The sequence below is a fragment of the Pezoporus wallicus genome, unplaced genomic scaffold, assembly GCF_028554395.1.
Source record: "Pezoporus wallicus isolate ANWC-B61680 ecotype Strahan unplaced genomic scaffold, APGP_CSIRO_Pwel_v1 contig_5231, whole genome shotgun sequence".
In the NCBI taxonomy this organism is placed as follows: Eukaryota; Metazoa; Chordata; class Aves; order Psittaciformes; family Psittacidae; genus Pezoporus; species Pezoporus wallicus.
In genome coordinates this window covers 1,885,858-1,898,618 of record NW_026635973.1, presented here as the reverse complement: position 1 = coordinate 1,898,618, position 12,761 = coordinate 1,885,858, and the positions used below count along the sequence as shown (strand labels likewise).

The window sequence follows — 12,761 nt, the reverse complement described above, 5'->3', positions numbered from 1 at the left end:
CTGCTGGAGCACTGTGGAAAGTGTGATAGAAATTGAGACTATGTTTTCCCAACAATGCCAGTACTGAAAGCTAACAAAACAGCTGGATACAGTGCTGAGTTTTTGTGTGTCAGATGGAAATCATATACTAGGAAATTCAGCATATTCTTGTTAAAAAAACCACCAACAAGCACGACAGCCCCCAAAACCAAGCAATCAAACAATAAAAACCCACCAAAAAAAAAAAAACTCCAAGAAAGACTGGGGAGAGTTGTGTTCTCCCTCCTTTATGAAATATGAAGGAATATTTCACTACTTTCCTTTCGTAATTTATGAAGAATGCATGTCTCTTCAGCCTTCTCAGTTCTCCAAGCGGCAGGCCACATTCCTAGCAAGCCAGGCTTCATGTGCTTTCTATAATGTTGGATGTACTGGAGTGGTATGTTTGGAGAATTTGCCTTGCTGATAAGAAATAATTCCTTTCTATTTTTATTTCCTGTCTGCATCTGGACATTTCCTGTAAAGACAACTTGTGTAGTATCACCCTCTCACCCCCTCCTAATAAATGGTGTGTTTATGGTACATCATGCTTTCTTGTGTTTCTAGTTTGAGGACATTCATGATATGCTTCCTTTTAACTTTAGGCTATACAATAGCTTCCAGATGACTGCCATAATAATCAGAATTAGCTACTGATAGCGGTTTCCTAATGGAATTGTACTTTTCAGTAATGAGGAGAACCTTTTCTCAGAGAGGAAATGTTATAATTGTAAGAAAGACATTTTTACAATTGTAAGACATGTCAAACCAAAAAGGCATTTAATTTCTGAGCAGGTGAATTTGTTGCTCTGAACTTTATCCTGTGTGTGTGTTTCCTTCTATGTATGTTAAGATGAACAAGTGGACTTCCAATCCTTATTTCTTGTAGAAGTCGTATGGAGCCAGTGCATCTCCAGGTTCTTTGTAATTCAGTCTTTGCAGTAAACTTTGTGCATGGTTATGGCATTTAATTAAAATTATGGTGGGTGGTGAACAGAAAGGAGGGGAAAAACCCTGTGGGGGGAGAAGTGCAAAAAAAAAGAAAAGTAAATCACTTTCTGATCTCTTAGTAATAGTTTAGCCTGTTTGTCTTGACCACAGCGTTTCAAAATGAACACCTTTAAGCAAAATGACAAAGTGCTACTGGTGTTATGTATTTAGAAAGGTGGATGTTTCAGCAAGGAGCATTGCTTTAACATTTTGAGTTTAAAAAGCAAAAGCTAACCAAAAAGACGATGATTTACCATAAGTAATCTTATGTTCTACTCCAAAATGTTTGTATTTTAACAGTGAACAGAGTATCTGCCAAGCACGGGCTGCTGTAATGGTCTATGATGATGCCAATAAGAAGTGGGTACCAGCTGGTGGATCAACTGGATTCAGCAGAGTTCATATATATCATCACACAGGCAACAACACGTTCAGAGTTGTGGGCAGGAAGATTCAGGATCATCAGGTAAGCAGATCTATGCAAATTTGGAATAGGAATCTGAAGCTATTTTTGTGATTGTTTTTAACACTAAGAAGTGCATCTTGAGTAAAATTATGGGAACTGTAAATATGAAACAATTTTATTTTAAACTGAAGTAGCAAAACTGTATTACGGCTTTTTCCCCATAAACTAAGCACTTTACATACCTCCAAGGCAAAAGTCCTTGTGCACTCTTTTACCATTCCTTCCTACAGATAAATATAAAGGCTAGTGGTGTAGACAAGACATCTGATTTCTTTAAAGGTGAAGTGGCAACCTAAAATCTTTTCTTCTTCCCTGTTAACTGCAGTCTATATAGGTACCAGCAGTTCTTTTGTAGCTCTTTATGAAAAGTTGGATGCATGATACCTCATTTCCCCAGGTCATTGAATTCCAAAAACTTCTGACATTTGGTAGTGCTCATCATCTACCACTTCAAGAGATTGAGAAGAGAGCTACAAGGATTACATCTAAATTTCCTTGATGAAGTTGTTAGATCTTGATTAAATGGCAGACTTAGCACTGTGTCTTGAAACATGGTGAGGTTAAAAATCTAATCCTTTTGTTTGAGTAAAGCTTCTGTATCTGTTTCCCTCTCTCCCAGCATTTATAAACAATTCTTTTGGTCTATTCATGGTCATTTCTCACAGGCCTGAAGCATACGCTGATCATCTGCTATGTGATTTGTTGTTTGTGCTGGTTTTGGCTGGGATGGAGTTAATTTTCTTCATAGTAGCTAGTATGCGGCTATGTTTTGAATTGTGCTGAAAACAGTGTTAATAACACAGGATGTTTTAGTTACTGCTGAGCAGTGCTTACAGAGTCAAGGCCCTTTCTGCTCCTCACACCACCCCACCAGTGAGCAGGCTGGGAGTGCACGAGGAGTTGGGAGGAGACACAGCTGGGACAGCTGACCCCAACTGACCAAATGCATATTCCAGACCATATGGCATCATGCCCAGCATATGAAGTTGGGGGAAGAAAGTGGAGGAAGGGGGGAGATGTTCAGAGTGATGGTATTTGTCCTCCCAAGTAACCATTCTGTGTGATGGAGCCCTGCTGTCCTGGAGTGCCTGAACACATGCCTGCTAATGGGGAATGGTGAATGAATTCCTTGTTTTGCTTGTGTGAGTGGCTTCTGCATTACTTATTAAAACCCCTTTATCTCAACCCACGAGTTTTCTCACTTTACTCTTCTGATTCTCTCCCTCATCCCACTGGGGAAGAGTGAATGAGTGGCTGCGCGGTGCTTAGCTGCTGGCTGGGGTTAAACCGCGACATCATTAAACACTTATTTGAAGTAATAAATGGTCTGTGTGAATTCATCTGAGAAGAAACATGTTTTTTTCCTCCCATTATTAGGTGGAAAAAGGTTAGAGGATATAGTTATCCAAGTGCAATGGGATCCTCTTAGTGGATGGCTTGTAATAAGTGGTTGTTCTACTAGCTAGAATTTATCACCTTTTGTGTGAGCCATAACGATCTTGCAAAATGATACCTTGTGATGCATAGTAGAAGTCCCCATGAACTGCTGTTGAAAGCACTGCGAGCTAAGGGGTGCAGCAGCCACAGAGAGAAGGTGATAACTTGGTTAAAAAAAATAGTTCTGACAAGTACTCTGTGAAGCTAATGTAGAAAATAAAAAACCTAATGCATTTCTGAGATCCAGATGCATATTCACATCAAGTACTCTGCTATTAAAAGCCAGAACTGTTGATATTACTACATTGCTGTTATGAAACATCACTGAATCTTTAGAAATGAGAATGCTTAAACTACACAGTTGATGGAAAATATCTCATTAGTCCCCTTGTGTATTCTCATCACTGATTTCATGCGGCATTGGAATGAAAATGGAAATGGTTATATGTCCCTCAGCATTGTGATTTTACAGATTATGGGTCTTGAATTAACCCACATGGTTAAGGAATAAAATCTGCATGAAGCTGAAACTTGTTGTGCAAAAGCAACTTTAAACATAAGTAACTTTTTATTTTGTAATGTTTCTAGGTGGTAATAAATTGTGCCATTCCGAAAGGGCTGAAGTACAATCAGGCTACACAGACCTTCCACCAGTGGCGTGATGCTAGGCAGGTGTATGGTCTGAATTTTGGCAGCAAAGAAGATGCCAATGTCTTCGCAAGTGCCATGATGCATGCCTTAGAAGTATTAAATTCACAGGAAGCTGGTAAGAGTCTCTGAGCTTTTTCTTTTTTTACAAGATTGTTCAAATACAGATGGAAAACATTCAAATATTTATGCATAGAAGTCAATAAGTTGTTTCTAATCATGATTCAGCCTTTAACCATTTTAATTATTTGGGAGTTTTGTCTACCTAGTTGATGTTTTGTAATAGTGAATCTCGACTGCCATCCATGTAAATGGGATTCCTGATGAGTAAATTGATTGTCATATTTATTGCATAGAGAAAGCTGCTGGTTTTGCCTTTTGTTTAAGGAAACAACACCAAAACTCCTGACCAAGAAGTGCATACCTCTTAATCAAGGTACTTTTGGGGATTTCTAGAGGTGTTCTTAATGTGTATTGGTATTTTCACTTTTCATTGACCTCCAGTTTATTATAAACACTCTAGGGTTTTTTTCCTCCAAATCTGGGAATTCAAGTCATCTTCTTTGGCAGTCCTTACCATACAGGAGTTTTCTAGCTTGGAGACCTTGGATCCAGGGGTAACATTCAGATGAACGCATATAATCTAGACAACGGGTCTATGAATTTGGAGAACAGGGTGGCATAGAGAGTTTAAAATGTAGGTGGAAACATTAGTGGCTGTACAGCAAATTGATCAGTATAACACTGAGACACAGAGAGGGAGGTTTTATTTTAAAAGACTGAAAGAGACTTTAGTGTTCTTGTAACCAAATGAATTCTTTTGTCCTCATTAAACTTTAAAGGTTGTGTAACAAGAGATGGTACTTCTGAGCCAGTTTTCTCTTGTGAAGAAAAGAGGCTGTAGATGACCTTACTAGGGCCGTCTCTCAGCAAAAAAGGGTGACTTTTCAAGTTGCTTTTCATTCTGACAGTTTTTTCAAGACTTAACATTTGAAACTAAGTGTTCTAGACCAAGGATGATATATTCTGCAGTGCTTATGCTGTTATGTGGCATATGAGGCCAAAGTAGAAAGGGTAGCTAGAGGTAAAGCTTTCTTTTTGCCAGCTAAAATAATCTAGCTGTGTATCCCATTCTCCTACCTCTTGCTTGGATATTTTCTCTTCTAAATCCCTCAGTTCTCCTTTCCCTCAGGGTTACTCAATTGTAAAATGACTGCGTGTATATATGCATATATTTATTTTCATCATTTAGTTTAACTCCTTCCCTTAACACTAACACTGAGCTACTAGAAGGCTGAAATGGCATAGGCAGGCATGACAGTGCTCATTTTTTAATTAGCCAGTGTGTCTGTTTCTTCATTTCTTGGATTATTGTGATTTGCCTAATGACTAGTTCTCTTGCTGCTTTATGCAAGCTGTATGTGGGCTAATGGCTATGTCGTTAGATTCTTCAGTAGTAGAAAATGTATTGAGCTAAGGTGCAGCTTCAGTTTGTGAAGACTTGGATAAAACTAAAATCATTTTAGTTTTTTTTTTAACTGTAACTTTAGTTATACAAAACATCATTCAAACAACTCAGTGCAAAGAACTCTTTTTCCTGTTGGCATCAGTTCAGTAGTTTCTTCAGTGGTGAAGGAAGGGGAGCTGAGCTTTGCAATGAGTCCAGAAGTGATTGTGCTTAGAATTCAGTCCTCTGCTCATCCCAAGTTGTGAATTCCTCCAAATCGCTCTGCCAGTAGTCTCTTCACTGACCTCTGAAATGGCCCTTCAGTTTGAGTTTGTCTGCATCATTTGGTTTATTACCAATTCATCTCTAATGATTGTGGAGAGGTTTCATTTTCAGGTGGATTTGTGTGTGATTCAGTTAAGTATGACTAATACCATATCCAGGTTGCTGGATACAGTGTTGTAGTCTGTCTGGCTTGTGCTTTGTGCCTTTGAGACGTAGGTCTGACAAGGAGATGACATAAGTTGCATAATTATGTTTGACAGCGACTGGTGGTGACCCTCATGTTTCCTGAATGTAAGGTAGTCACTTCGTTTCTCCTTCTTGTGATTTGACTTGGTAGGAGTCAGTACAAAGCTGACTACAAGCATCAGAAACTAATGGTGTACTTGTCAGTACAAGCATCAGAAGCTAATGGTGGACACCATTGGCCTAGGAGGAGATAACTGTCCTCCTATAATTTCTGTCAGCCAAGAAAGATAAAAGATTAGCTATCACTTACCTGTTTCAGATATATAACAGATATAGCCATCAGGATCATAAAATCATAGAATGGTTTGGATTGGAAGGGACCTTAAATCTCATCTATTTCCAGCCCCTGCCATGGGCAGGAACTTCTATTAGACAAGGTTGCTCCAAGCCCTGTCCAACCATCCAGCTAAAGCTTAATGTTACTGCTGTCACTTCAGTGGCTGAAGATGAGTAGTTTTGCACTGCTGCTTGTGAAGAAAAATCCTAATTATATATGTGGAATTGCTTTGAAAGCCTACTGCCATTTCCAGACAATGTTTAAAGGTAAATGTTTATAATGCATCTGTGTTAGAAAACTGTCAAAAAGTGTCCCGAAATTTTATCAGCTGGGAGGTTTGTCAGTTCATGATCTTATATGTATTACTTGTATCTACATATTTTCCTGACATGTATCAGTGTAAGATGTAAGAAAGATGAAGTATCTTTCTGAACATACCTGCTTTGATAATGGAAATAGGATACTAAGTAGTTTGTAGTTCAGAAGCAAATTAGATTCCTTGCTCAAAGTTTAATGCATTTCTTTTCTCTGTGGTTAGTATAACTTCCTAAAAGTGTGGCTAGAAACGAATCCTTGGTGATAATTTTTTTCCCCTTAGCATCACTGATACAGCTGAATATTTATTTAGACAGTTCACTGGCTTTGAGGCTCTGATACTAGCTTTTCGCTTTAGGAGACGGATTTCAACACCCCCAATTATCCTTTTTTGAGATGGTGTTGGGGGGTTCTGTGTTACGAAAGGAATTTGTGCTAATGCATGAAGATCAATATGTTACGTATGGATAGTTTTGTTTCTTCCAGTTTATCCGCTAGACTCAAACATTTCTAACACGTTTAGTCCTAGTTGGTATTCTGCTGATACTGCTTCAAAAATCTGTACCTGAAGAGAACAGCTTGTCTCTAATAATTTATGTGAATTGCTGTGTTTCCTACTGTATCTAAAACAGCATATAGACTCTCCAGCCCAGAATAAAGAAAACCTGTATGGATGAATTCCCTTTACTCTAGAACTGCTTACAATTAAAGTTTGGTTCTTGCAGTGTCCTTATTTTCTGCTGTGTTTTCTCATTTTTGGCAATTTCTTTTATTAGCTTGGTTATTTTACGTTATATTTTATTCATAAAAGGCAAACAGCTTTAATGTTAGCTGAGCATAACTGCTCAGAAATTCATAAAGCTGCAGATGAATTTGAAACTCTATGCAAAGGTTCACAGAAATCTAAACGACTTCTGAGGAATATTATTTTGTGAGCATCCTTTTGGTTTGCAAGTCAGCTGTTCCTTACAGCTCTCTTACCCTTTTTTTGTTATATATAAAATGACATGGTGTCCTGCTCTTGCATGTATTTGAGCAATGCCATTGATCTTTGGTGGCAGTTGGCACCCTCAGCTGTTCTGCTGGCTCCTGTGTGTCTTGAGGTTGTTTAATTTAGGATCTCCCTCTAGTGGATCTGCAGAGCAGAGGCGAAGCCACTGGGTGCCTCTCCCACTGAGCACCCAGTGGTGGGTATTTTGTCCTTCTGATGAGTTCAGAATGCATGGTAAAAGGCTTTACTGCAACTGGCAGTTTTCTCATTGAAACCCAGTGCAGGTTTGTCTCAAAGGGCTCTGAAGGGATGGCTGCCTTGTCAGTGAAACTGTTTGAAATACTGTATATCTAGTTCTTTATCCTCTCATAGAATCACAGAATGGTTTGGGTTGGAAGGGACCTTCAAGATCACCTAGTTCCAATCCCCTGCTTTGAACACTGCCAGGGATGAGGCAGCCAGAGCTTCTCTGGGCACCCTGTGCCAGCACCTCAGCACCCTCACAGGGAAGAATTACTTCCTAATGTCTAATGTAAGTCTCCTCTCTGTCAGGTTAAAGTCATTTCCCCTTATCCTGTCACTACAGGCCCTTGTCAAAAGCCCCTCTCCAGCTTTCTTGTCAGCCCCTTCAGGCACTGGAAGCTGCTCTAAGATCTCCCCAGAGCCTTCTCTTCTCCAGTCTGAATAAGCCCAACTGGCTTTCCCTAATTCCTCTTATGCTTGAATTCTGTTTATTGAAATAAATGTAAAAGTCAAAGTGTTTTCACTCTGTTCTGGTTTGAATGATTGCCTTAGCTAGTAGCTCTTCACCCAGACCCTATTTTCCTGCTGGCTGGTCAAGCAGATTGTAGGCCATCTGCAAATCCAGAGGAGAAAGACAACACAGGACTACGCTTTCTCCTGGAATTTTAAGGTAGATTACTAATGCTGCAAGTTCCTCCCCAGTATTGTTTAAGAGATACGTTACAAACGAACCAAAATTTGTTTCTGGGAAAAGCTTGGAAGACTTACTCGTTGCATTAAGTGTCTGAGGTGGTCAAAAGTTACACCTTCATCAAATGACAAGTATGTGTCATCAGTTTAAGAGGTCACTTGAAGAGGATTTCTGGCTTTGAGGTTTTGTGCAGCATGGTCAGATATTCAGTAATCAGTCTTAGTGGTATAAAGACTGCTTTCTGCAAAGGTTTTGCATTGCAGTACAGAGAAAATTTTCACGTCTGCATCAAGTAGAGCTCAGTGTTGTAATCAAAGTGACTCTGGAATGAGGGAAAAACCTCAATGAAAGGAAAGTGGCTGAGAAAATTCTCTGATGCGTGAGGAAATTGATTATTCCTTTGAAGGAATAAGGGCAAGTAAGGGAAGTACATGCTGGGAGATGGGGGGAACTAAGGGGCATCATCCTCTGTTTTCCTGCAGAAAGTACCTTCTAGTTCAGCTGGAATTAGGGGTGTTTTGTGTGGCATGCGTCTTCAGTCTCAGGAAAGCCTTGCTAAGAGAGTAAGAAACTAAGTATGAGATTTATATAGGTGTAATTTGCATTTGAGGAGGTTCTTTGGGTTGTTCACTGTGTAAGACGAAAGCAGCAAAAGAAAAAATGAAGGATGTCATACAGCTGTAAATAAGCCTGTTCTCATTCTTTTCACTAGAATCACATATATGTAAAATTCCTGATTGTTTTTGTACGGATCCTTAACAGTTATGTGTTAGTTCTTGACAAGATTTTGGGCATTCTGGATATAAAGGCAAGGACAAAAATGGCTTCAGCGAAGCTGTTCTAATATTGCCTTAGATGACATTTTAATTCATAGGAAAATGGGGAAGAGGAAAAAGAAACAGAGGTTTTGTTAGTCTAATCTTGGAAAAAAAAAAAACCTTGAGGTTAAAGTGCTTTGAAATGATGACTAAACCTAGAAGTTAGGTTGTTTACTTATAAAATAGTCAAACCTTTATAGGGAAAAGATGCTTGTTTTTTCCACAGCTGTATATTGATGTGTGGTCCTTTCTCTTACAGAAAAGGTAGTTCATTAAATACTTGCTGGGAGGGGAATGCACTTACTCCTATCATAGACTGAATAATTTAGTATCTTTGGGAAATGCAAACTGAAACAAAAACTGGGGTTGCCTAACTGGAGTATATGTAGACGTTAAAGGAGAATGAAAATAGAAATGTATATGCAGGTCTGAAAGGGATCTCGGGCAGTTCTCCTCATACTGTTTTGGTTCACATCATGCTAAGGCTTGTTTTGAGGGGAAAAGTTACTCTACTGCAATGAAGTAATTATGCTATACCTATACTTTGGTACGCCTCTGGAGCAGGCTGTCAGCATTCCCTGTCAGAATGGAAGTAACATGATGTGATCAGAGATTGGATAATAATCTCTATTTTTGCTAGAAAGCTTTTTCTTTGCCTTTAATTCTGGTTAACTAATCCTGATGTGTATGACAAAATAATGACCTAAAAGAAGTTTTAACTGTTTATTGAACAAAACTCCATTACATTTTAATTACACATAAGATTATTGAAAACATCATCAGTGTTAGTTGTGGTATTTGGAAGTGAAGGGGGAGATTGCTAAATTTACAGAGTTATACTCACTTTTAATGGCTGCTTGTGTGGTTCTTAAGAATTAGTGGTGTTCTGTCAGGTGAAAGCATTAAGGTTTGGGTGGGCAACCCAAAGAATTTCATTAAAATTTGGTAGTTGGTCTTAACCACATGTCAAACTTCTTCTATGTAGAAGTACATTCACTTTGTGGATGAAGTATTGTTTAATAAACATTGGGGAACGTTAATACATTTTTCTTCTGAGGGTTCATATTGTTGTCTCAAAAATATCAGTAGATGTAGCTGTATTAAATCTGCTGCCTTGTGGGAACAGGTTGGTGGTGTGAAATTGTGAACATAATTGTGAAAATACAGCTTTGTTAGGCTCATTTCTGTAGTATTATATGCAAGCAGTGACCATCACCATCTATAAAATCGCTACTTAAAGAAATTTTGGCAGAATTGGAGAAGAAAAAGTAATAAATACCCTGCAGTAGATGGTATTGATGCAATTAACTTGTCATACTTGCTATTCTAAGATTGTGATGTTGTAGTTTTATTAAACAACTGTAATATTCTACTGCTGAAGCTTTGTCTCTATCTCCGCCTGCATAAAAGGATAGTGGAGGGAAAAGCCACAGGCTTGCTTGAGATCACCCAGCAAGTTTGTGCTGAGCCAAGCTACCACCCAGGTTATCAGCACTGTTTCCAAGGCTCTGCTGGCGTTGGTAGGAGGCTGTGCTGGCGCTGATAGGAGGCTTGGCTCTACTTCCATTCAGATGTATCTTAATGAATACATTTGTTATTCTTGCCCTTTTTATTACCTTCATCAGGTAACAAAAGTGCTCGTGAAGTGGAAAGCATTTACTTTCAGCATAGAATATGCAACATAAGTTATACCACTCTGCTAAAATAAATCAAAGGGATGAGTAAATTAACTCAGCTGAAGGGACTTGGAAGACGGCATGGAAGTGAGTATTTGAAGGAAAGAAAAGTCTTAGCTGGAAGATGATTCATCTGAATAGAAGTACTGGGGAATAGCTTTATCACTTGTTAATGCCCTGGCTTTTGACCATTCTGGTCTTGCATATCAGTGTATAACAGAAATCTAGGTCTTAAGGAGTGGTGACTTTTTTGCTTCTGTGGAAGGCTAGTTAATGAGTCTCCTCAGACTTTGTTCTGTCATATCCTAGAGCAGGACAGGATCTGAGCAGGAGAAGGACCCAGAGATAAGTAAGAGGTTACTTCACCACAGTCATTTTTCTTATTACTTCCTAACATAAATCTCTGAAAAATCCTACTTTCCATTCATTCAGAAAACATTTAAGCATTTACTAAAACACTTGTTTTTAAAAGTTATTATATCCCGTAACAGAAATACATCTTTTTTGCTGTGGTTTTGAGCTCTTGCTTGGGGTACATTGTTTGCTTAGTAGGTGTACTCAAACTGTCCTCAATGAAAATCATTTTAAAGATTATAATTAGTCAGTACACTTATCTTTATACCCATTTATATATGCCTATATGAATTAACTTGCCGTCTGCTTTCAGTCAGTTCTTCCTTTGAATAGTCAGTCATACTTTGATTTGAATATCAAACTGTGTAATTGGAATGTTGCTTAGTTTTGGCGCTGGCATACTGAGAAATGAAAGAGTGGGAATTCTTAATTACTGCATTGTTTCTATAAGCTGTTTCTCTGGGGGATGAATGGAGATCTTCACCTCAAGCTAAAATTCTCGTGTGACAGTTGATCAACTTTTTCTAAAGGCAGTAGATTTTGTTTCCTGATGCTGTACTCTGAGCAGACAGTCATTGCAGGGAGTGGGGGGGTTATGTGTGTTTTGTCCTTCTTGAACCATAAGGCACGTGCAGTTCTGAGGGACATGATCTGATTACCAGCAGTCCCCCCAGAAAACTTTTCCTTAAATTACCAGCTCTCAAGCAAGCCTGTCCAGCCAAATGAAGATACAGGTTGTTGCTCGTTATGTGACCTGTAGTACCTGTACTGTTCCAATCCTAAACAGTTGATACTCGGGGGTTTTCAGGGCTGCTACTTCATAGGAATGCGATGTCTTTAGTATCAGCCGGATGCTAGCATAAGGCAGCTGACATGAAAAGAAGTGGTTTTGTAGAGTTTGGTGTGAAACTGCAAAGCAGGTAATGTAATTGAAAGATGGAAGGAACTGATGAACCAAAAGGCATCAAGGGAGGAGAAGCTGTGTCTTTCCATCTTCAACTTCCTAATAATGCTTTCATAGGTTTGTACAACTGGAATTAATTCAGCTCTTGAATGGAGATACAAAGGTAAGAACTCAATTGGAGGTGAAAATGGAAGTTACTGAGTTTGATAAACTACTGCTCTGGTTGTGGTTTAAAAAGGTGATGCTGGGGATGCTTAATTTGGTTAAAAGCAACCCCCAGCAGTCTGATGTCATTCCCTGAGCTCTGCCAGCATAGCTGTCTATGTGACTGTGTGAAGAGCCAGAACTGGTTCTGATTTAGCTGGTGAAAACACTTCCTGCAGATTTTTTTCTGTGGGATTTTTAATGCACTGATTTCCAGCCCATCTTTCACTAACAGTTGCCTGAACTGTCGTAGAGGAAGGATGATGCAAAGGTGAGAATAAGCTGAAAAGCAGAAAGCGTTGAAACTGGAATGGCTGCTGAACAAATTGGTATGAAATTATATCCTCTGTCTGTCAGTGTGTGCTGCGGCATGCACCATCTGTGCTTTCTTTAGAAGAAGAAAGATGTTAGGTTTTCCTTAAAACTCAGAATGAATAGACCATTCAGCCTCATCTCCTACTTGGCTTGTACTGGTCTCTGAAGATAAAGTGATCCTGTAGGAGGATCAGACTTTTTTTCCAGGCAGTATCTGTGAATGTTTCTCTTGGGGATTCAGTGACTATTTCTCTTGGGGGCTGATGTTTCTGAAGTATCTTGAATATCTCAGAGCTTTTTTATTAGCTACCTCTTCTTATTTATTATACCATCTGTTCCACTAGCCAGACAGTTGTATTTTAGCAATGAAGTGGTGGTCCTGGCTTGCTGTAATACATATTATAAGATAAAACATACTTTTCCACCTGGTGTGTAC

At 39.0% G+C, this 12,761-nt stretch overlaps 1 protein-coding gene across 7 annotated transcripts in view; it reads left to right on the top strand.

The window, feature by feature from the left end:
* ENAH (ENAH actin regulator) overlaps positions 1-12,761 on the top strand; it is a 94,839-nt gene that overhangs the window by 46,403 nt on the left and 35,675 nt on the right. For all 7 annotated transcript variants that reach the window (XM_057398826.1, XM_057398824.1, XM_057398829.1 and 4 more), the window contains exons 2-3: positions 1,309-1,474; positions 3,500-3,677. In XM_057398826.1, coding sequence (XP_057254809.1) covers positions 1,309-1,474; positions 3,500-3,677 — 344 coding nt within the window. The remainder of the gene's footprint in view (positions 1-1,308; positions 1,475-3,499; positions 3,678-12,761) is intronic.